Source organism: Oncorhynchus mykiss, chromosome 11, assembly GCF_057628025.1.
Source record: "Oncorhynchus mykiss isolate SJ-2025 chromosome 11, ASM5762802v1, whole genome shotgun sequence".
NCBI classification, from domain to species: domain Eukaryota; kingdom Metazoa; phylum Chordata; class Actinopteri; order Salmoniformes; family Salmonidae; genus Oncorhynchus; species Oncorhynchus mykiss.
The window spans coordinates 79,450,001-79,471,420 of NC_143032.1; the positions used below are offsets into that span (position 1 = coordinate 79,450,001).

General features: G+C 44.7%; 1 protein-coding gene across 3 annotated transcripts in view; it reads left to right on the top strand.

Annotated features, from left to right (window-relative positions):
* The window catches only part of ankrd34bb (ankyrin repeat domain 34Bb), a 22,169-nt gene extending 3,851 nt beyond the window's left edge, over positions 1–18,318 (top strand). For 2 of the 3 annotated variants that reach the window (XM_036936424.2, XM_090191208.1), the window contains 5 exons: positions 12,006–12,308; positions 12,612–12,849; positions 13,100–13,500; positions 13,837–13,999; positions 14,075–18,318. In XM_036936424.2, coding sequence (XP_036792319.1) covers positions 12,106–12,308; positions 12,612–12,849; positions 13,100–13,500; positions 13,837–13,999; positions 14,075–14,848 — 1,779 coding nt within the window. In that variant the 5' untranslated portion in view covers positions 12,006–12,105 and the 3' untranslated portion in view covers positions 14,849–18,318. Of the gene's footprint in view, positions 1–12,005; positions 12,309–12,611; positions 12,850–13,099; positions 13,501–13,836 lie in introns of all 3 variants that reach the window. The other variant, XM_090191209.1, reaches the window with a different exon arrangement.
* The last annotated feature ends 3,102 nt before the right edge of the window (positions 18,319–21,420 follow it).

Sequence of the window (21,420 nt, forward strand, 5' to 3'; positions counted from 1 at the left end):
TTCTTTTTGTTGTTGTTGCCGGCGAGATGTGTTCCCCACTCACTCTCCAACCCAAACGGTTTGAAATGGTTCCTGTATTCTCCTGGCTGCCACTGAGTTGGCTGTCATCATGCATTCTCTCTGTACTCAGGCAGTTTGAAGGCCAGGACCGGCTCTCAAAGCAAAGTGCTTAAAGAGGTTTAAATGCCACCCTACAGAGAGAGCCCTCGTCACCAGCCCTGCTGCCTCTCAGGGTGCGTCCGCACCCTATTCCCTATATAGACTGAGTGTACAAAACATTAGGAACACCTTCCCAAACTACCCAGTTTATGATACAGAATAATTATTGGCCTAAATTGGTTTCTCAAATCACCTGACATTGCATGAAATGAAAAGAAGGAAGGAGGGAGGAGGTCAGAGATCTGGCCGTGTGGTGCCAGGACAACAACTTCTCCCTCAATGTGATCAAGACAAAGGAGATGATTGTGGACTACAGGAAAAGGAGGCCCGAGCACGTCCCCATTCTCATCGACGGGGCTGTAGTGGAGCAGGTTGAGAGCTTCAAGTTCCTTGGTGTCCAAATCAACAACAAACTAGAATGGTCCAAACACACCAAGACAGTCAGGAAGAGGGCACGACAACGCCTATACCCCCTCAGGAGACTGAAAAGATTTATCATGGGGCCTCAGATCCTCAAAAGGTTCTACAGCTTCACCATAGAGGGCATCCTGACTGGTTGCATCACTGGTTGCATCACTGCCTGGTATGGCAACTGCTCGGCCTCCGACTGCTAGGCATCTCAGAGGGTAGTGCGTACAGGCCAGTACATCACTGGGGCCAAGCTTCCTGCAATCCAGGACCTCGATACCAGGCAGTGTCAGAGGAAGGCCCTAAAAATTGTCAAAGACTCCAGCCACCCTAGTCAAAGACTGTTCTCTCTGCTACCGCACAGCAAGCGGTACCGGAGTCTAGGTCCAAGAGGCTTCTTAACAGCTTCTACCCCCAAGCCATAAGACTCCTGAACAGCTAATCAAAGAGCTACCCAGACCCCTCTTTTACGCTGCTGCTACTCTGTTATTATCTATGCATAGTCACTTGAATAACTCTACCTACATGTACATATTACCTCAATTACATCGACTAACCGGTGCCCCCACACATTGACTCTGTACCGATACCCCCTGTATATAGTCTCGCTATTGTTATTTTACTGCTCTTTCATTATTATTATTTATTTATTTATTCTTCAAACTTCTTAAAGCATTGTTGGTTTAAGGGCTTGCAAATAAGCATTTTACTGTTAGATTTACACCTGTTGTATTCGGCGCATGTGATAGCCCTTTAAGTCCTACAACAATAGTATCCGTGGTCCTCAGAGCTGACATGTTGGCTTCGTGTCACAGACTTCGTTACCTGTTGGTTCCCATGCTTCCTCAGTCACTCGGTTACGGTAGTTGGCAGACACTAACCCCTCTACTTCAATACAAAAAGCAGCTGAATGGAGCGCATTTTTTTATCCATCCTTCCACCTACATCTTACCTGTTGAAATGATCAAACACTGCGATGATGAATACACACACAAACACACACGTATTCTCTCTCTCGCGCTCTAAAAGTCAGTTGCTATGGTAGCAACAGAAACACAAGGCCAAGCAGACAACGAGTTTGTGTTGCATACCGTCATTTTCAGTTGTTTGTCGTAGGTTTACATACACCTTAGACAAATACATTTAAACTCAGTTTTTCACAATTCCTGACATGTAAATCTTAGTAAATATTCCCTGTCTAAGGTCAGTTAGGATCACTTTTTCAGTTCTGCCCACAAATGTTCTATTGGATTGAGGTCAGGGCTTTGTGATGGCCACTCCAATGCCTTGACTTTGTTGTCCTTAAGCCATTTTGCCACAACTTTGGAAGTATGCTTGGGGTCATTGTCCATTTGGAAGACCCATTGCGACAAAACTTTAACTTCCTGACTGATGTCTTGAGATGTTGCTTCAATATATCCACATAATTGTCCTTCCTCATGATGCCATCTACAGTGCCTTGCGAAAGTATTCGGCCCCCTTGAACTTTGCGACCTTTTGCCACATTTCAGGCTTCAAACATAAAGATATAAAACTGTATTTTTTTGTGAAGAATCAACAACAAGTGGGACACAATCATGAAGTGGAACGACATTTATTAGATATTTCAAACTTTTTTAACAAATCAAAAACTGAAAAATTGGGCATGCAAAATTATTCAGCCCCTTAAGTTAATACTTTGTAGCGCCACCTTTTGCTGCGATTACAGCTGTAAGTCGCTTGGGGTATGTCTCTATCAGTTTTGCACATCGAGAGACTGAAATGTTTTCCCATTCCTCCTTGCAAAACAGCTCGAGCTCAGTGAGGTTGGATGGAGAGCATTTGTGAACAGCAGTTTTCAGTTCTTTCCACAGATTCTCGATTGGATTCAGGTCTGGACTTTGACTTGGCCATTCTAACACCTGGATATGTTTATTTTTGAACCATTCCATTGTAGATTTTGCTTTATGTTTTGGATCATTGTCTTGTTGGAAGACAAATCTCCGTCCCAGTCTTAGGTCGTTTGCAGACTCCATCAGGTTTTCTTCCAGAATGGTCCTGTATTTGGCTCCATCCATCTTCCCATCAATTTTAACCATCTTCCCTGTCCCTGCTGAAGAAAAGCAGGCCCAAACCATGATGCTGCCACCACCATGTTTGACAGTGGGGATGGTGTGTTCAGCTGTGTTGCTTTTACGCCAAACATAACGTTTTGCATTGTTGCCAAAAAGTTCCATTTTGGTTTCATCTGACCAGAGCACCTTCTTCCACATGTTTGGTGTGTCTCCCAGGTGGCTTGTGGCAAACTTTAAACAACACTTTTTATGGATATCTTTAAGAAATGGCTTTCTTCTTGCCACTCTTCCATAAAGGCCAGATTTGTGCAATATACGACTGATTGTTGTCCTATGGACAGAGTCTCCCACCTCAGCTGTAGATCTCTGCAGTTCATCCAGAGTGATCATGGGCCTCTTGGCTGCATCTCTAATCAGTCTTCTCCTTGTATGAGCTGAAAGTTTAGAGGGACGGCCAGGTCTTGGGAGATTTGCAGTGGTCTGATACTCCTTACATTTCAATATTATCGCCTGCACAGTGCTCCTTGGGATGTTTAAAGCTTGGGAAATCTTTTTGTATCCAAACTTCTTCACAACAGTATCTCGAACCTGCCTGGTGTGTTCCTTGTTCTTCATGATGCTCTCTGCGCTTTTAACGGACCTCTGAGACTATCACAGTGCAGGTGCATTTATACGGAGACTTGATTACACACAGGTGGATTGTATTTATCATCATTAGTCATTTAGGTCAACATTGGATCATTCAGAGATCCTCACTGAACTTCTGGAGAGAGTTTGCTGCACTGAAAGTAAAGGGGCTGAATAATTTTGCACGCCCAATTTTTCAGTTTTTGATTTGTTAAAAAAGTTTGAAATATCCAATAAATGTCGTTCCACTTCATGATTGTGTCCCACTTGTTGTTGATTCTTCACAAAAAAATACAGTTTTATATCTTTATGTTTGAAGCCTGAAATGTGGCAAAAGGTCGCAAAGTTCAAGGGGGCCGAATACTTTCGCAAGGCACTGTATTTTGTGAAGTACACCAGTCCCTCCTGCGGCAAAGCACCCCCGCAACATGATGCTGCCACCCCCGTGCTTCACGGATGGGATGGTGTTCTTCGGCTTGCAAGCCTCCCCCTTTTTCTTCCAAACATAACGATGGTCATTATGGCCAAACAGTTCTATTTTTGTTTCATCAGACCAGAGGACATTTTTCCAAAAAGTATGATCTTTGTCCCCATGTGCAGTTGCAAACCGTAGTCTGGCTTTTTTATGGCGGTTTTGGAGCAGTGGCTTCTTCCTTGCTGAGTGGCCTTTCAGGTCATGTAAATATAGGACTTGTTTTACTGTGGATATAGATACTTTTGTAACCGTTTCCTCCAGCATCTTCTCAAGGTCCTTTGCTGTTGTTCTGGGATTGATTTGCACTTTTCGCACCAAAGTACGTTCATCTTTAGAAGACAGAACGCGTCTCCTTCCTGAGCAGCATGACGGCTGCGTGGTCCCACGGTGTTTATACTTGCATACTATTGGTGGTACAGATGAGCGTGGTACCTTCAGGCATTTGGAAATTGCTCCCGAGGATGAACCAGACTTGTGGAGGTCTACAGTTTTTTTTCTGAGGTCTTGGCTGATTTCTTTTGATTTTCCCATGATGTGGCAAAGAGGCACTGGGTTTGAAGGTAGGCCTTGAAATACATCCACAGGCACAACTCAAATTGACTCAAATGATGTCAATTTGCCTATCAGAAGCTTCCAAAGCCATGACATAATTGTCTGGAATTTTCCAAGCTGTTTAAAGGCACAGTCAACGTAGTGTATGTAAACTTCTGACCCACTGGAATTGTGATGCAGTGATTTATAAGTGAAATAATCTGTCATGCACGAAGTAGATGTCCTAACCGACTTGCCAAAACTATAGTTTGTTAATTAACAAGAAATTTGTGGAGTGGTTGAAAAATGAGTTATAATGACTCCAACCTAAGTGTAAGTAAACTTCCGACTTCCGGCTTCAGTGTTGCATAACGTCATATAGTCACTCTAGGAGCTTGTAGTCACTCTAGGAGCATATAGTCACTCTAGGAACATATAGTCAATCTAGGAACATATAGTCACTCTAGGAACATATAGTCACTCTAGGAACATATAGTCACTCTAGGAGCTTGTAGTCACTCTAGGAGCATATAGTCACTCTAGGAACATATAGTCACTCTAGGAACATATAGTCACTCTAGGAACATATAGTCACTCTAGGAGCTTGTAGTCACTCTAGGAACATATAGTCACTCTAGGAACATATAGTCACTCTAGGAACATATAGTCACTCTAGGAACATATAGTCACTCTAGGAGCTTCAGTGTTGCATAACTCGCACAAACACACACACATACATACATACACACACGCACAAACACACACGCACAAACACACACACAAACACATACACATACACACTCGCACAAACACACACACACAAACACACGCACAAACCCACCCACAAGTACAAACACACACAAACACGCACAAACACACACACGCAAAAACACACACACAAACACACACACACACACACACAAACACACACACGCACAAACACCGGTCCCTCAAACCGAGCAGAGGTCGTCAGTGTTGTATAACATGTTGCGTCTTGTCTGTTAAGTGTCTTCCTCTTGTCCAGGTACCAAGGACAAAAAAACAGGCCCTTTCCAATAGGCTCTTGAATATGAGACATGCGTCAGTGTATTGCACAAGATTTTCCCAACTCCGGAGGAACTCATGCCTTCTGAGCCTGTTTGTAGACAGACTGAATGGGTTTTAATGTTGTACAGCAAGCTTGGGCCCAACTAGTCAAGCAGTATGTTAGGTGGGGGAGTTTCATAGCATTGAAGTACTGTTTCACTGCCCCTGTAGTCAAACAATTCTGTATGAATCGGAAATTAGCAAGGTTGAATTTGGTTACCTTTATCACCTACTTATTTTTAAATTGTTGGAATCAGGTATAATGCCGTGGTACTTGAAATCAAATACCACCTGGAGCTTCTCCTCGGACACACAGACATCTGTCTCAGTCAGTAGCATCAGATACCAGCTGGAGCTTCTCACCTGACACACAGACATCTGTCTCAGTCAGTAGCATCAGTTGCCCTCTTTGTGAAGAACATGCAGACAGTTTTATTCACATTGAGATGCAAACATCAGTCACTGAGCCACTTTGTAACCTGGACCATTACAGTAGTGAGTTCTTGTGCAGCTTGTTGTTTGCTCTTTACATGCACATATATCACTGTGTTACGGTGAGTGAATGAGGACCCAAAAGCGAACTAACTTAAACAGAGCTTCTTTAATAACCAAACATAGGTAGGCTCAAATAGACCGGCAGATTCCGACAGGACAAGGTTACAGCAAACATGACGATAGTCTGGTTCAGGCATGAAACACAACAAACAAGAATCCGACAAGGACAGGAACAAAAACAGAGAGAGATATAGGGACCTAATCAGAGGGAAAAAGGGAACAGGTGGGAAACGGGGTGAATGGGTAGTTAGGAGGAGACAAGGCACAGCTGGGGGAAAGAGGGGGAGAAAAGGTAACCTAACAACGACCAGCAGAGGGAGACAGGGTGAAGGGAAAGGACAGAAACACACAACATGACAATACATGACAGTACCCCCCCACTCACCGAGCGCCTCCTGGCGCACTCGAGGAGGAAACCTGGCGGCAACGGAGGAAATCCTCGATCAGCGCACGGTCCAGCACGTCCCGAGAGGGAACCCAACTCCTCTCCTCAGGACCGTACCCCTCCCAATCAACGAGGTACTGGTGACCACGGCCCCGAGGACGCATGTCCAAAATCCTGCGGACCCTGTAGATGGGTGCGCCCTCGACAAGGATGGGGGGGGGGGGGAAGACGAGCGGGGGCGCGAAGAACGGGCTTAATACAGGAGACATGGAAGACCGGGTGGACGCGACGAAGGTATCGCGGAAGAAGAAGTCGAACTGCGACAGGATTAATGACCCGAGAAATACGGAACGGACCAATGAACCGCGGGGTCAACTTGCGAGAAGCCGTCTTAAGGGGAAGGTTCTGAGTGGAGAGCCAAACTCTCTGACCGCGACAATATCTAGGACTCTTAGTTCTACGCTTATTAGCAGCCCTCACAGTCTGCGTCCTATAACGGCAAAGTGCAGACCTGACCCTCTTCCAGGTGCGCTCGCAACGTTGGACAAAAGCCTGAGCGGAGGGGACGCTGGACTCGGCGAACTGAGATGAGAACAGCGGAGGCTGGTACCCGAGGCTACTCTGAAAAGGAGATAGCCCGGTCGCAGACGAAGGAAGCGAGTTGTGGGCGTATTCTGCCCAGGGGAGCTGTTCTGACCAAGACGCAGGGTTGCGAAAAGAAAGACTGCGTAAGATGCGACCAATAGTCTGATTGGCCCGTTCTGCTTGACCGTTAGACTGGGGGTGAAAGCCGGAAGAGAGACTGACGGAAGCCCCAATCAAACGGCAAAACTCCCTCCAAAATTGAGACGTGAATTGCGGACCTCTGTCCGAAACGACGTCTGACGGAAGGCCATGAATTCTGAAAACATTCTCGATGATGATTTGTGCCGTCTCTTTAGCAGAAGGAAGCTTAGCAAGGGGAATGAAATGAGCCGCCTTAGAGAACCTATCGACAACCGTAAGAATAACAGTCTTCCCCGCTGACGAAGGCAGTCCGGTGACAAAATCTAAGGCGATGTGAGACCACGGTCGAGAGGGAATGGGAAGCGGCCTGAGACGGCCGGCAGGAGGGGAGTTACCGGACTTAGTCTGCGCGCAGACCGAACAAGCAGCCACGAAACGACGCGTGTCATGCTCCCGGGTGGGCCACCAAAAACGCTGGCGAATGGAAGCAAGCGTACCCCGAACGCCAGGGTGGCCGGCTAACTTGGCAGAGTGAGCCCACTGAAGAACGGCCAGACGAGTAGGAACGGGAACGAAAAGAAGGTTCCTAGGACAAGCGCGCGGCGACGGAGTGTGAGTGAGCGCTTGCTTTACCTGCCTCTCAATTCCCCAGACAGTCAACCCGACAACACGCCCCTCAGGGAGAATCCCCTCGGGGTCAGTGGAGGCTACTGAAGAACTGAAGAGACGAGATAAAGCATCAGGCTTGGTGTTCTTAGAGCCCGGACGATAAGAAATCACGAACTCGAAACGAGCGAAAAACAGCGCCCAACGCGCCTGACGCGCATTAAGTCGTTTGGCAGAACGGATGTACTCAAGGTTCCTATGGTCAGTCCAAACGACAAAAGGAACGGTCGCCCCCTCCAACCACTGTCGCCATTCGCCTAGGGCTAACCGGATGGCGAGCAGTTCGCGGTTTCCCACATCATAGTTACGTTCCGACGGCGACAGGCGATGAGAAAAATACGCGCATGGGTGGACCTTGTCGTCAGAGAGGGAGCGCTGAGAAAGAATGGCTCCCACGCCCACCTCTGACGCGTCAACCTCGACAACGAACTGTCTAGAGACGTCAGGTGTAACAAGGATAGGAGCGGATGTAAAACGATTCTTGAGGAGATCAAAAGCTCCCTGGGCGGAAACGGACCACTTAAAGCACGTCTTGACAGAAGTAAGGGCTGTGAGAGGAGCTGCCACCTGACCGAAATTACGGATGAAACGACGATAGAAGTTCGCGAAGCCGAGAAAGCGCTGCAGCTCGACGCGTGACTTAGGGGCGGGCCAATCAATGACAGCTTGGACCTTAGCGGGATCCATCTTAATGCCTTCAGCGGAAATAACAGAACCGAGAAATGTGACGGAGGAGGCATGAAAAGTGCACTTCTCAGCCTTCACAAAAAGACAATTCTCTAAAAGGCGCTGGAGGACACGTCGAACGTGCTGAACATGAATCTGGAGTGACGGTGAAAAAATCAGGATATCGTCAAGGTAAACGAAAACAAAGATGTTCAGCATGTCTCTCAGGACATCATTGACTAATGCCTGAAAGACAGCTGGAGCGTTAGCGAGACCGAAAGGAAGAACCCGGTATTCAAAGTGCCCTAACGGAGTGTTAAACGCCGTCTTCCACTCGTCCCCCTCCCTGATGCGCACGAGATGGTAAGCGTTACGAAGGTCCAACTTAGTGAAAAACCTGGCTCCCTGCAGGATCTCGAAGGCTGAAGACATAAGAGGAAGCGGATAACGATTCTTAACTGTTATGTCATTCAGCCCTCGATAATCTATGCAGGGGCGCAGAGACCCGTCCTTCTTCTTGACAAAAAAAACCCCCGCTCCGGCGGGAGAGGAGGAGGGGACTATGGTACCGGCGTCAAGAGCTACAGACAAATAATCCTCGAGAGCCTTACGTTCGGGAGCCGACAGAGAGTATAGTCTACCCCGGGGGGGAGTGGTTCCCGGAAGGAGATCAATACTACAATCATACGACCGGTGTGGAGGAAGAGAGGTGGCCCTGGACCGACTGAACACCGTGCGCAGATCGTGATATTCCTCCGGCACCCCTGTCAAATCACCAGGCTCCTCCTGTGAAGAAGAGACAGAGGAAACAGGAGGGATAGCAGACATTAAACATTTCACATGACAAGAGACGTTCCAGGAGAGGATAGAATTACTAGACCAATTAATGGAAGGATTATGACAAACTAGCCAGGGATGGCCCAAAACAACAGGTGTAAAAGGTGAACGAAAAATCAAAAAAGAAATGGTTTCGCTATGATTACCAGAAACAGTGAGGGTTAAAGGTAGCGTCTCACGCTGAATCCTGGGGAGAGGACTACCATCCAGGGCGAACAAGGCCGTGGACTCCCTTAACTGTCTGAGAGGAATGTCATGTTCCCGAGCCCAGGTCTCGTCCATAAAACAGCCCTCCGCCCCAGAGTCTATTAAGGCACTGCAGGAAGCTGACGAACCGGTCCAGCGTAGATGGACCGACAAGGTAGTGCAGGATCTTGAAGGAGAGACAGGAGTAGTAGCGCTCACCAGTAGCCCTCCGCTTACTGATGAGCTCTGGCTTTTACTGGACATGAAGTGACAAAATGACCAGCAGAACCGCAATAGAGACAGAGGCGGTTGGTGATTCTCCGTTCCCTCTCCTTATAGTCGAGACGCGGATACCTCCCAGCTGCATAGGCTCAGCTCCCGAGCCGGCAGAGGAAGATGGTAGTGATGCGGAGAGGGGGGCAACGGAGAATGCGAGCTCCTTTCCACGAGCTCGGTGACGAAGATCAACCCGTCGCTCAATGCGAATAGCGAGTTCAATCAAGGAATCCACGCTGGAAGGAACCTCCCGGGAGAGAATCTCATCCTTTACCTCTGTGCGGAGACCCTCCAGAAGACGAGCGAGCAAAGCCGGCTCGTTCCAGCCACTGGAGGCAGCAAGAGTGCGAAACTCAATAGAGTAGTCTGTTATGGATCGATTGCCTTGACATAGGGAAGACAGGACCCTGGAAGCCTCCTCCCCAAAAACAGATCGATCAAAAACCCGTATCATCTCCTCCTTAAAGTCCTGATACTGGTTAGTACACTCAGCCCTTGCCTCCCAGATTGCCGTGCCCCACTCACGAGCCCGTCCAGTAAGGAGAGATATGACGTAGGCGACACGAGCAGTGCTCCTGGCGTAAGTGTTGGGCTGGAGAGAAAACACAATATCACACTGGGTGAGGAACGAGCGGCATTCAGTGGGCTCCCCAGAGTAACACGGCGGGTTATTGATTCTGGGCTCCGGAGATTCGAAAGCCCTGGAAGTGGCCGGTGGATCGAGGCGGAGATGGTGAACCTGTTCTGTGAGGTTGGAGACTTGGGTGGCCAGGGTCTCAACGGCATGTCGAGCAGCAGACAATTCCTGCTCGTGTCTGCCTAGCATCGCTCCCTGGATCTCGACGGCTGAGTGGAGAGGGTCCGAAGTCGCTGGGTCCATTCTTGGTCGGATTCTTCTGTTACGGTGAGTGAATGAGGACCCAAAAGCGAACTAACTTAAACAGAGCTTCTTTAATAACCAAACATAGGTAGGCTCAGATAGACCGGCAGATTCCGACAGGACAAGGTTACAGCAAACATGACGATAGTCTGGTTCAGGCATGAAACACAACAAACAAGAATCCGACAAGGACAGGAACAAAAACAGAGAGAGATATAGGGACCTAATCAGAGGGAAAAAGGGAACAGGTGGGAAACGGGGTGAATGGGTAGTTAGGAGGAGACAAGGCACAGCTGGGGGAAAGAGGGGGAGAAAAGGTAACCTAACAACGACCAGCAGAGGGAGACAGGGTGAAGGGAAAGGACAGAAACACACAACATGACAATACATGACACACTGTATCATCTGCATACATTTGAACTTCAGACCCAGTACAGACAGAAGGCAGATCATTAATGTACAGGCTGAACAGGAGGGGCCCCAGTACTGACCCTTGGGGCACTCCCACATCATAGCTGAGAGTAGGAGACGGCTCATTGATCACTCTGACACACTGGGTTTTTCCTTCAAGGTATGACTTCATCCATCTGATGGCTTAGGGGGAAACATTAAACATGAACAGTTTTGTGATGAGAACCTCATGGTTAATAGTGTCTAGAAACACAGCCATCAGAGGTTTTGACAATGAAGAGGAGAGACTGTAGGTTGAGCAGGATTTCATGAGTGGTCCAAGGCAGTATCAATCCATCCTGTGTTGTCCAAGGCAGTGTCAATACATCATGTGTTGTCCAAGGCAGTATCAATACATCCTGTGTTGTCCAAGACAGTATCAATACATCCTGTGTTGGCCAAGACAGTATCAATACATCTTGTGTTGTCCAAGGCAGTGTCAATACATCCTGTGTTGTCCAAGGCAGTATCAATACATCATGTGTGGTCCAAGGCAGTGTCAATACATCGTGAGTGGTCCAAGGCAGTGTCAATACATCCTGTATTGTCCAAGGCAGTGTCAATACATCCTGTGTGGTCCTAGACAGTGTCAATACATCATGTGTTGTCCAAGACAGTATCAATACATCCTGTGTTGTCCAAGGCAGTATCAATACATCCTGTGTGGTCCAAGGCAGTGTCAATACATCCTGTGTTGTCCAAGGCAGTGTCAATACATCCTGTGTGGTCCAAGGCAGTATCAATACATCATGAGTGGTCCAAGGCAGTGTCAATACATCCTGTGTGGTCCAAGGCAGTGTCAATACATCCTGTGTGGTCCAAGGCAGTATCAATACATCATGAGTGGTCCAAGGCAATACATCCTGTGTTGTCCAAGTCAGTGTCAATTCATCAAAGTGCACTAAGGTTGGGCAACTCTGCTCCTCTGGGCCCTTCTGTCTTTCTTTCAAATCAGCGTTAGGTTTAGACCTGGGTTATCTTGTGCTCAAATACTGTTGTCTGGATTATTTAGTGACCTGTCCATTTGTATTCCCACAGGGCCTTGAAAAAATTGCATATACATAAATTACAGATGACCCTATAAGAAACAGTACAGGTACCTGCATTAGCGTGACCTTTCACCTTTAACCCTGCTGTCATGGAAGACGCGATGTTGGTGCGTACGGACGGGAATTCTCTGCTCAAGGCTGTGTTCCTGAGCCGACTGCGTCTGACACGCCTGCTGCTGGAGGGAGGTGCTTACATCAACGAGAGCAACGAGCGCGGCGAGACGCCCCTGATGGTGGCGTGCAGGACGCGCCACACGGACGCACAAAGCGTGCCCAAACACAAGATGGTTCGGTACGTTAACGAAGTAGGAACACCGCTCAGCAGAGCAGGAGTGTCCAAATGGGCCAGTGCAGGCTTTTACTACATACAGTTAAACAGCCAAAATAGTTACACACCTGACTTAACACAGTTTGTATTGAAGACTATGATTGGATAATTAGTTAAATCAGGTGCTATGGCTGGAGCAAAATCCTGCACCAAAAACGTCCCTTAATGAATAATCTTGGCCACCAATGGCCTGCCGTAGTGTCCATAAGACCCTGTACCTCCCCTTCAGGTGTTTCCGCAAGGTATTGATCAACATTACATCAACAGGTATCTGCTGGAGAGCGGAGCTGACCCAAATATCCAGGACAAGACCGGTAAGACGGCCCTGATGCATGCCTGTTTGGAACAGGCGGGGGCAGAGGTCCTCTCTCTACTGCTGGGGAGTGGAGCTGACCCCAGCCTGGACGACCACTCTGGCTTCTCAGCACTGGTCTATGCCGTCAACGCAGGGGACAACGAGGCCCTGAGAGTCCTACTGGATGCCTGCAAGGCCAAGGGCAAGGAGGTAAGGATGTGGGTTTGATTCCGCTTGGAAGGGTTGCAAAATTCTGGTAACTTCCCCAGAAATCCTGGTTTGAGGTTTCCTGCTGATCTCCTTCTGATTCCTGGAATCCTCCAACCAGGACTTCTGGAAAACCTGGGAATTTTGGGAAAGTAACCAGAGTTTTGCAACCCTTTGCTGGGGCCATCCATTTGCACCCTCTACTAGAAGTGGCTTTGGATTTTAAAAAAACATCTGATGGCCTTTATTACAGGTCATCATCATCACCACGGACAAGCTGCCGTCAGGACGCCAGATGACCAAGCAGTACCTGAACGTACCCCCGCCTCCCGACCTGGAAGAGCGCCTGCATTTCACCCCTGGCTCTGCTGCCTGCCTCATGTCCCCCTCAGAGATCCAGCTCCGCACCCCTCCACAGGGCACCTCAGCCACTGCCTCACCCCAGCCAGGGAGCCCCCTCCTGGGCCTCAGGGAGCACCACCACCAGGGTGGTGGAACAAACATCTCTGGGTCTGCTGGTTCTGGTTCTTCTCAGCCGGGCTCCCCGACCAGGGACCCTAACTTGTTTCGAGGCCCCGGTCCAGGGGTGGTGAAGCTGTTCCATCCCCAGCGGCTCCACTCTGAACCCTGGCTGCAGCAGAACAAGGCCTCCAGGTAGGTAGCCTAGACTAGGTTAGAGAAGTGGGCCAGCAACTGGAGGGTTACTGGTTTGAATCCTATATCTGTCAGGAAAGAAAATCTGGTCCAGAGTGGGTCGGCAACTGGAGGGTTACCAGTTTGAATCCTATGTCTGTCAGGGAAGAAAATCTGGTCAGGAGTAGATCGACAACTGGAGGGTTGGTGGCATCAGTGTCCTAGATACTATCTCCTGCCCTTGAGCAAGGCGCTTTTTAGCCCCTAAACTGCTCACAGGGAACTACACGAGTAGCTTCCCATTGGTCCAGCCTCTCCAAACAAATATGTATGTGTGTTTTCTTCTTCTTCCTCCAGCCTGACCGAGGAGCTGCTGGACATCACCCCAGAGGAAGAGCTCTCCTTCCGGGTCAACAGCCTGGTCTTCTCTGGGTCCGGAAGGGTGGGGCCCGGGGCACATCCGATCGTCGCCCGCCACCAAAGTATCGACCCCAAGGATGCCACGGGGCTGCTGGAGCAGGTCATGATAATAATAAAATGAATAACTTGTCATGTGCCTGTATAATAATTAATTTGTATATTTTTTCTCTTTCAGGTGATTGAGAGTGACGGATGTGGCGGGGTAGGAGGAAGAGGAGGCCTTAGTAGGAAGATGTCTTACGACAGTGCTGCAGCTTATTCCCACCCAAACCTCCTGCACCGGGGGGACGGAGGAAGCTATGGAGGCTACCCCTGTGGCACCCATGAGCCTGTCCTCCCCGTAAACAAAACCTCTCCAGACTGTTGCCTTCCCAACCTGGCTGTGTCCAGCCTGAGGAATGTGGTTCGCCGCCGCAACATTGGCATAGACCATTACAGCTCTGACTCCCAGCTTCCCCAGTTTGGCAGCCACAGCAGCCATCCAGAGAGTGGAGACTCCTCCAGGGGTGTTGTAGGGGGAACTGAGAAGCGTAAACTGGTCAGTAGTAGATCCTCCACACTGTCGGGCTCCCGGGAGTCCCTGGAGAGTGCTGCCCAGAGAAGAGGTCCTGCAAACCTGGAGAGGAGAGGCTCGGGGGCCCTGCTCCTGGATCACATCTCCCACACCCGTCCGGGGTACCTGCCCCCTCTCAACCCCCACGCACCCATACCTGACATCGGGGTCAGCCCCACCTCAACCTGCCCCAGCCTGAGTGGAAGCACCAAGGCACTGAATCTGAATGGGGGTGTTGCAGGGCTGGGATCAAAGCCTCTTGTCCCCTGTGCTCCTGCCACCCCCAGAGATCTGAAGTCAAAGCAGACACTGCTGAGGAGACACTCCATGCAGACAGAGCAGATTAAACAGCTGTTCAACCTCCAGGAGATAATCCATGCAGACAGAGCAGATTAAACAGCTGTTCAACCTCCAGGAGATAATCCATGCAGACAGAGCAGATTAAACAGCTGTTCAACCTCCAGGAGATAATCCATGCAGACAGAGCAGATTAAACAGCCGTTCAACCTCCAGGAGATAATCCATGCAGACAGAGAAGATTAAACAGCTGTTCAACCTCCAGGAGATAATCCATGCAGACAGAGCAGATTAAACAGCTGTTCAACCTCCAGGAGATAATCCATGCAGACAGAGCAGATTAAACAGCCGTTCAACCTCCAGGAGATAATCCATGCAGACAGAGAATATTAAACAGCTGTTCAACCTCCAGGAGACACTCCATGCAGACAGAGCAGATTAAACAGCTGTTCAACCTCCAGGAGACACTCCATGCAGACAGAGCAGATTAAACAGCTGTTCAACCTCCAGGAGACACTCCATGCAGACAGAGCAGATTAAACAGCTGTTCAACCTCCAGGAGACACTCCATGCAGACAGTGAAGATTAAACAGCTGTTCAACCTCCAGGAGATAATCCATGCAGACAGAGCAGATTAAACAGCCGTTCAACCTCCAGGAGATAATCCATGCAGACAGAGCAGATTAAACAGCTGTTCAACCTCCAGGAGATAATCCATGCAGACAGAGCAGATTAAACAGCTGTTCAACCTCCAGGAGATAATCCATGCAGACAGAGCAGATTAAACAGCTGTTCAACCTCCAGGAGACACTCCATGCAGACAGTGCAGATTAAACAGCTGTTCAACCTCCAGGAGATAATCCATGCAGACAGAGCAGATTAAACAGCCGTTCAACCTCCAGGAGATAATCCATGCAGACAGAGCAGATTAAACAGCTGTTCAACCTCCAGGAGATAATCCATGCAGACAGAGCAGATTAAACAGCTGTTCAACCTCCAGGAGCTCTTTCGGCCAATAAGACGAACGATGCTAGACTGATCCCAGATCTGTTTGTGCCGTCTTGGTCCTGTTACTCCTTGGCAAAACAGCACAAACAGTCCTGGGACCAAAAAAAGGTTGCATTTTCTTTGTGTCTGGCTACTGTGTGCTTGGCTGACTGTGATCGCTTCCTATGTCAAGCATTGTTGCTGCTGTGTGACCATGGCATTGTTGCTGCTGTGTGACCATGGCATTGTTGCTGCTGTGTGACCATGACGTCGTGCTGCTGTGTGACCATGGCATTGTTGCTGCTGTGTGACCATGGCATTGTTGCTGCTGTGTGACCATGACGTCGTGCTGCTGTGTGACCATGACATCATGCTGCTGTGTGACCATGACGTCATGCTGCTGTGTGACCATGACGTCATGCTGCTGTGTGACCATGACATCATGCTGCTGTGTGACCATGACATCATGCTGCTGTGTGACCATGACGTCGTTAACAAATAACTACCAGAAGAGTTATTGCTCATCCCAGCTTTTTCAATGTGCTTAATTACACTTATTTTGCCAACCAGACTTGTCATTCCATCAAGCTCATGAGGGAATAACGATTCAGAGGACCACCTAGCATCAGGACCATTGAGAACATGCCAGGATTAATTAATCGATCGCTCTCCGTTTGAAGCCTGAGATGCAGAAACTGCATGGCACAACAGACAGAAATGCTTTAAAAAATAAAAAATCTATAGTTACAATCGTAATATTATTTTGGGACGATATCACATCGATTCTGTTTGCCTGGTAGCGTTAGCTTGCGCCAGTCGGCTGTGCCAACGCCAAAACTCTATTTTTCATCCCGTAGCTTTGTTCTCCATCGTCTTATTAAATAGTGTTTAAAACAACGTGTTGTCATCACTTTTATTTCCATGACGTCTCATAAAGAATTTCCCCATGGCTCTCTGGTCTCTCTGCAGCAGAGTCCTGGAGGATGGTGGGAGGAGCTAAAAGGTGGACAGGCTCATTGTAATGGCTGGAATTAAATAAATGGTTTACATATGTTTGTGGTTGATACCGTTCCATTAATTCCATTCTAGTCATAACAATGAGCCCGTTCGTCTATAGCTCCTCCCACCAGCTTTCTCTGCAACAGACATATACTGAGTATACAAAACATTAAGAACGGCTCTGTCCATGACAGACTGACCGGGATGAAAGCTATGATCCCTTATCGATGTCACTAGTTAAATCCACTTCAATCAGTGTAGATGAAGGGGAGGAGACGGGTTAAAGAAGGATTTTTAAGCCTCGAGGCAACTGAGACATGGATTGTATACGTGCGCCATTCAGAGGGTGAATGGGCAAGACAAAAGATTGAAGTGTATTTGAACGGGGGATGGTAGTAGGTGCCAGGGGCACCGGTTTGAGTGTGTTAAGAACTGCAACGCTGCTGGGGTGTTCATGCTCAACAGTTTCCCGTGTGTATCAAGAATGGTCCACTACACAAAGGACATTCAGCCAACTTGACACAACTGTGGGAAGCAATGGAGTCAACATGGGCCAGCATCCATGTGGAACACTTGACACCTTGTAGAGTCCATGATCTGATGAATTGAGGATGTTCTGAGGGCAAAGGGGGGTGCAACTCAATATTAGGAAGGTGTTCTTTATGTTTGGTATACTCAGAGTATAGTGAGCAATGTTTGGGACATAAAAATCGCAATAACATCCTAGTATCGAATCATAATACATATAGAATCATGAGAATCACAATGCATATCGTATCGGCACCTACGTGTCATGATAATATCGTATAGTGAGGTCTCTGCCACATCCCAGCCCTACTTTTAACACATGGAATGAATTGGAATGAACTTTGTTGGAAGCCTTGACTTCTATAAACTCTCTGACAAGAACAGAAGACAGGATCGTCAAAGAGAAGAGGGGCATTCTCTAATTAAATCATTCTCTGACTAAATCATTCTCTAACTAAATCATTCTCTGACTAAATCATTCTCTGACTAAATCATTCTCTAACTAAATCATTCTCTAACTAAATCATTCTCTAACTAAATCATTCTCTAACTAAATCATTCTCAAACTAAATCATTCCCTAACTAAATCATTCTCTAACTAAATCATTCTCTAACTAAATCATTCTCTGACTAAATCATTATCTGACTAAATCATTCTCTAACTAAATCATTCTCTGACTAAATCATTCTCTAACTAAATCATTCTCTGACTAAATCAATGACAGACTGAACGTAGTTGGCAAGACAGCATAAACACATCTGGGACTCAAGCGAACTCCTCTGACTGTCGAAGATCAAACTCATTAAGGAAAATGTACGAGTCAAAAGGGAAGAACGAAAAACCAAAAGATGAAAACAAGAAGTTCAAGCTTCTTGATTATAAGGAGCAATGTTCTGCTTTAAAGTGATTAGTAAGAATTTCAGAACATCCAATCATTGTCTGTACATTTTATTCAACAGGGTTGTTTTGTACACCATTTGACGAGGTAGTTGTGTTACCTTTCACGTGTTCTGTTGTGCTCCTTCACTGCTAATTAAATACGTATTTTTAAGCTGAACAGGAAGTTCAGGGTGTCATATTATATATAATGTATTAATATAATGTATTTATATAATGTATTCATATAATGTATCAATATAATATAATAATATAATATGTATTCATATATAATGTATTTATATCATACGTATTCATATATAATGTATTAATATAATATATTCATATATAATATCATGTATGCATATGTATTAATATAATATGTATTCATATATAATGTATTCATATAATATGTATTAATATAATGTATTAATATGTAATGTATTAATATATACTGTATTAATATAATATGTATTCATATATAATGTATTAATATAATATATTAATATATAATGTATTCATATAATGTATTAATATATACTGTATTAATATAATATGTATTCATATATAATGTATTCATATAATATATTAATATATAATGTATTCATATAATGTATTAATATATACTGTATTAATATAATATGTATTCATATATAATGTATTCATATAATATATTAATATATAATGTATTCATATAATGTATTAATATATACTGTATTAATATAATATGTATTCATATATAATGTATTCATATAATATATTAATATATAATGTATTCATATAATGTATTAATATATACTGTATTAATATAATATGTATTCATATATAATGTATTCATATAATATATTAATATATAATGTATTCATATAATGTATTAATATATACTGTATTAATATAATATGTATTCATATATAATGTATTCATATAATATATTAATATATAATGTATTCATATAATATATTAATATATAATGTATTCATATAATGTATTAATACATACTGTATTAATATAATATGTATTAATATATAATGTATTCATATAATGTATTAATATATAATGTATTCATATAATGTATTAATATATACTGTATTAATATAATATGTATTCATATATAATGTATTCATATAATATATTAATATATAATGTATTCATATAATGTATTAATATATACTGTATTAATATAATATGTATTCATATATAATGTATTCATATAATATATTAATATATAATGTATTCATATAATGTATTAATATATACTGTATTAATATAATATGTATTCATATATAATGTATTCATATAATATATTAATATATAATGTATTCATATAATATATTAATATATAATGTATTCATATAATGTATTAATATATACTGTATTAATATAATATGTATTAATATATAATGTATTCATATAATGTATTAATATATACTGTATTAATATAATATGTATTCATATATAATGTATTCATATAATATATTAATATATAATGTATTCATATAATATATTAATATATAATGTATTCATATAATATATTAATATATAATGTATTAATATATATTAATATAATATTTTTATATCATATGTATTCATATACGTCTTAATATAATGTAATGTATGCATATGTATTAATATAATAGTAATTTATAATGTATTAGTATATATGTATTAATAAAATACAATGTATTATAATACATAATACAGTAGTAATATATAGTAGTAATATATAATATGTATTAATATAACATAATGTTTTAATATATATTGTATTAATATAATATATTCATATATAATATCATGTATATAATATATAATATGTATTAATATGTTTTCATAGAATGTAATAATATACAGAATGTAGTCATAATATATTCACATATAATGCATTAATATATTATATTCATATAATATCCATATATAATGTATTAATATAATACATTAATATATAATGCATATTATAATGCAGGGGTTTTTAAACTTTTTCAGCCTGGGACAAAAATGACAAATTCTGTTTTCCTGGGACCCGAGCTTAGGAAAATACGCAACTATACGAAAATATTGGTGCATTTCATTGCCCTTATCCCTAAAAAAAAAATGCAATATAGACAAAAACAAATCACAATGAAATACCCATAAATACATTTTCATGTTTATTTTTCCCCATTAAAAACACATATCTGTCTAGGTTGGAACTCTTGCTGTTAAAATACAATACACTTTTTATTCTGATTTGGAATAAACTGATTTGATCACGTCACACAGATGAGAAAAAACACACAGTCCTAATGAGATGTGTGTGGCTGGTTGAAGTTTTCAACAAGCATGTCTATTCTGGGCTCTGCTTTAGTGCAACACTGAGGTCATGCTCAGCATTGACACGGTTTCTGTACTAGAGAACCCTGACTCACATAGGTATGTGGAGCCAAATTGGATCAGAACATCTGCTTTCTCAGTGAGGCAGGAGGCCGCTTCCTGCTGTAGATGGACAACCCAGAACTGTGTGAGTGGGTTCTCAGTCAGGCAGGAGGCCGCTTCCTGCTGTAGATGGACAACCCAGAACTGTGTGAGTGGGTTCTCAGTCAGGCAGGAGGCCGCTTCCTGCTGTAGATGAAACAACCCAGAACTGTGTGAGTGGGTTCTCAGTCAGACAGGAGACCACTTCCTGTTGTAGATGAACAACCCAGAACTGTGTGAGTGGGTTCTCAGTCAGGCAGGAGGCCGCTTCCTGCTGTAGATGAACAACCCAGAACTGTGTGAGTGGGTTCTCAGTCAGGCAGAGACCACTTCCTGTTGTAGATGAACAACCCAGAACTGTGTGAGTGGGTTCTCAGTCAGGCAGGAGACCACTTCCTGTTGTAGATGAACAACCCAGAACTGTGTGAGTGGGTTCTCAGTCAGGCAGGAGGCCACTTCCTGCTGTAGATGAACAACCCAGAACTGTGTGAGTGGGTTCTCAGTCAGGCAGGAGGCCGCTTCCTGCTGTAGATGAACAACCCAGAACTGTGTGAGAGGGTTCTCAGTCAGGCAGGAGGCCACTTCCTGCTGTAGATGAACAACCCAGAACTGTGTGAGTGGGTTCTCAGTCAGGCAGGAAACCACTTCCTGTTGTAGATGAACAACCCAGAACTGTGTGAGTGGGTTCTCAGTCAGGCAGGAGGCCGCTTCCTGCTGTAGATGAACAACCCAGAACTGTGTGAGTGGGTTCTCAGTCAGGCAGGAGGCCACTTCCTGCTGTAGATGAACAACCCAGAACTGTGTGAGTGGGTTCTCAGTCAGGCAGGAG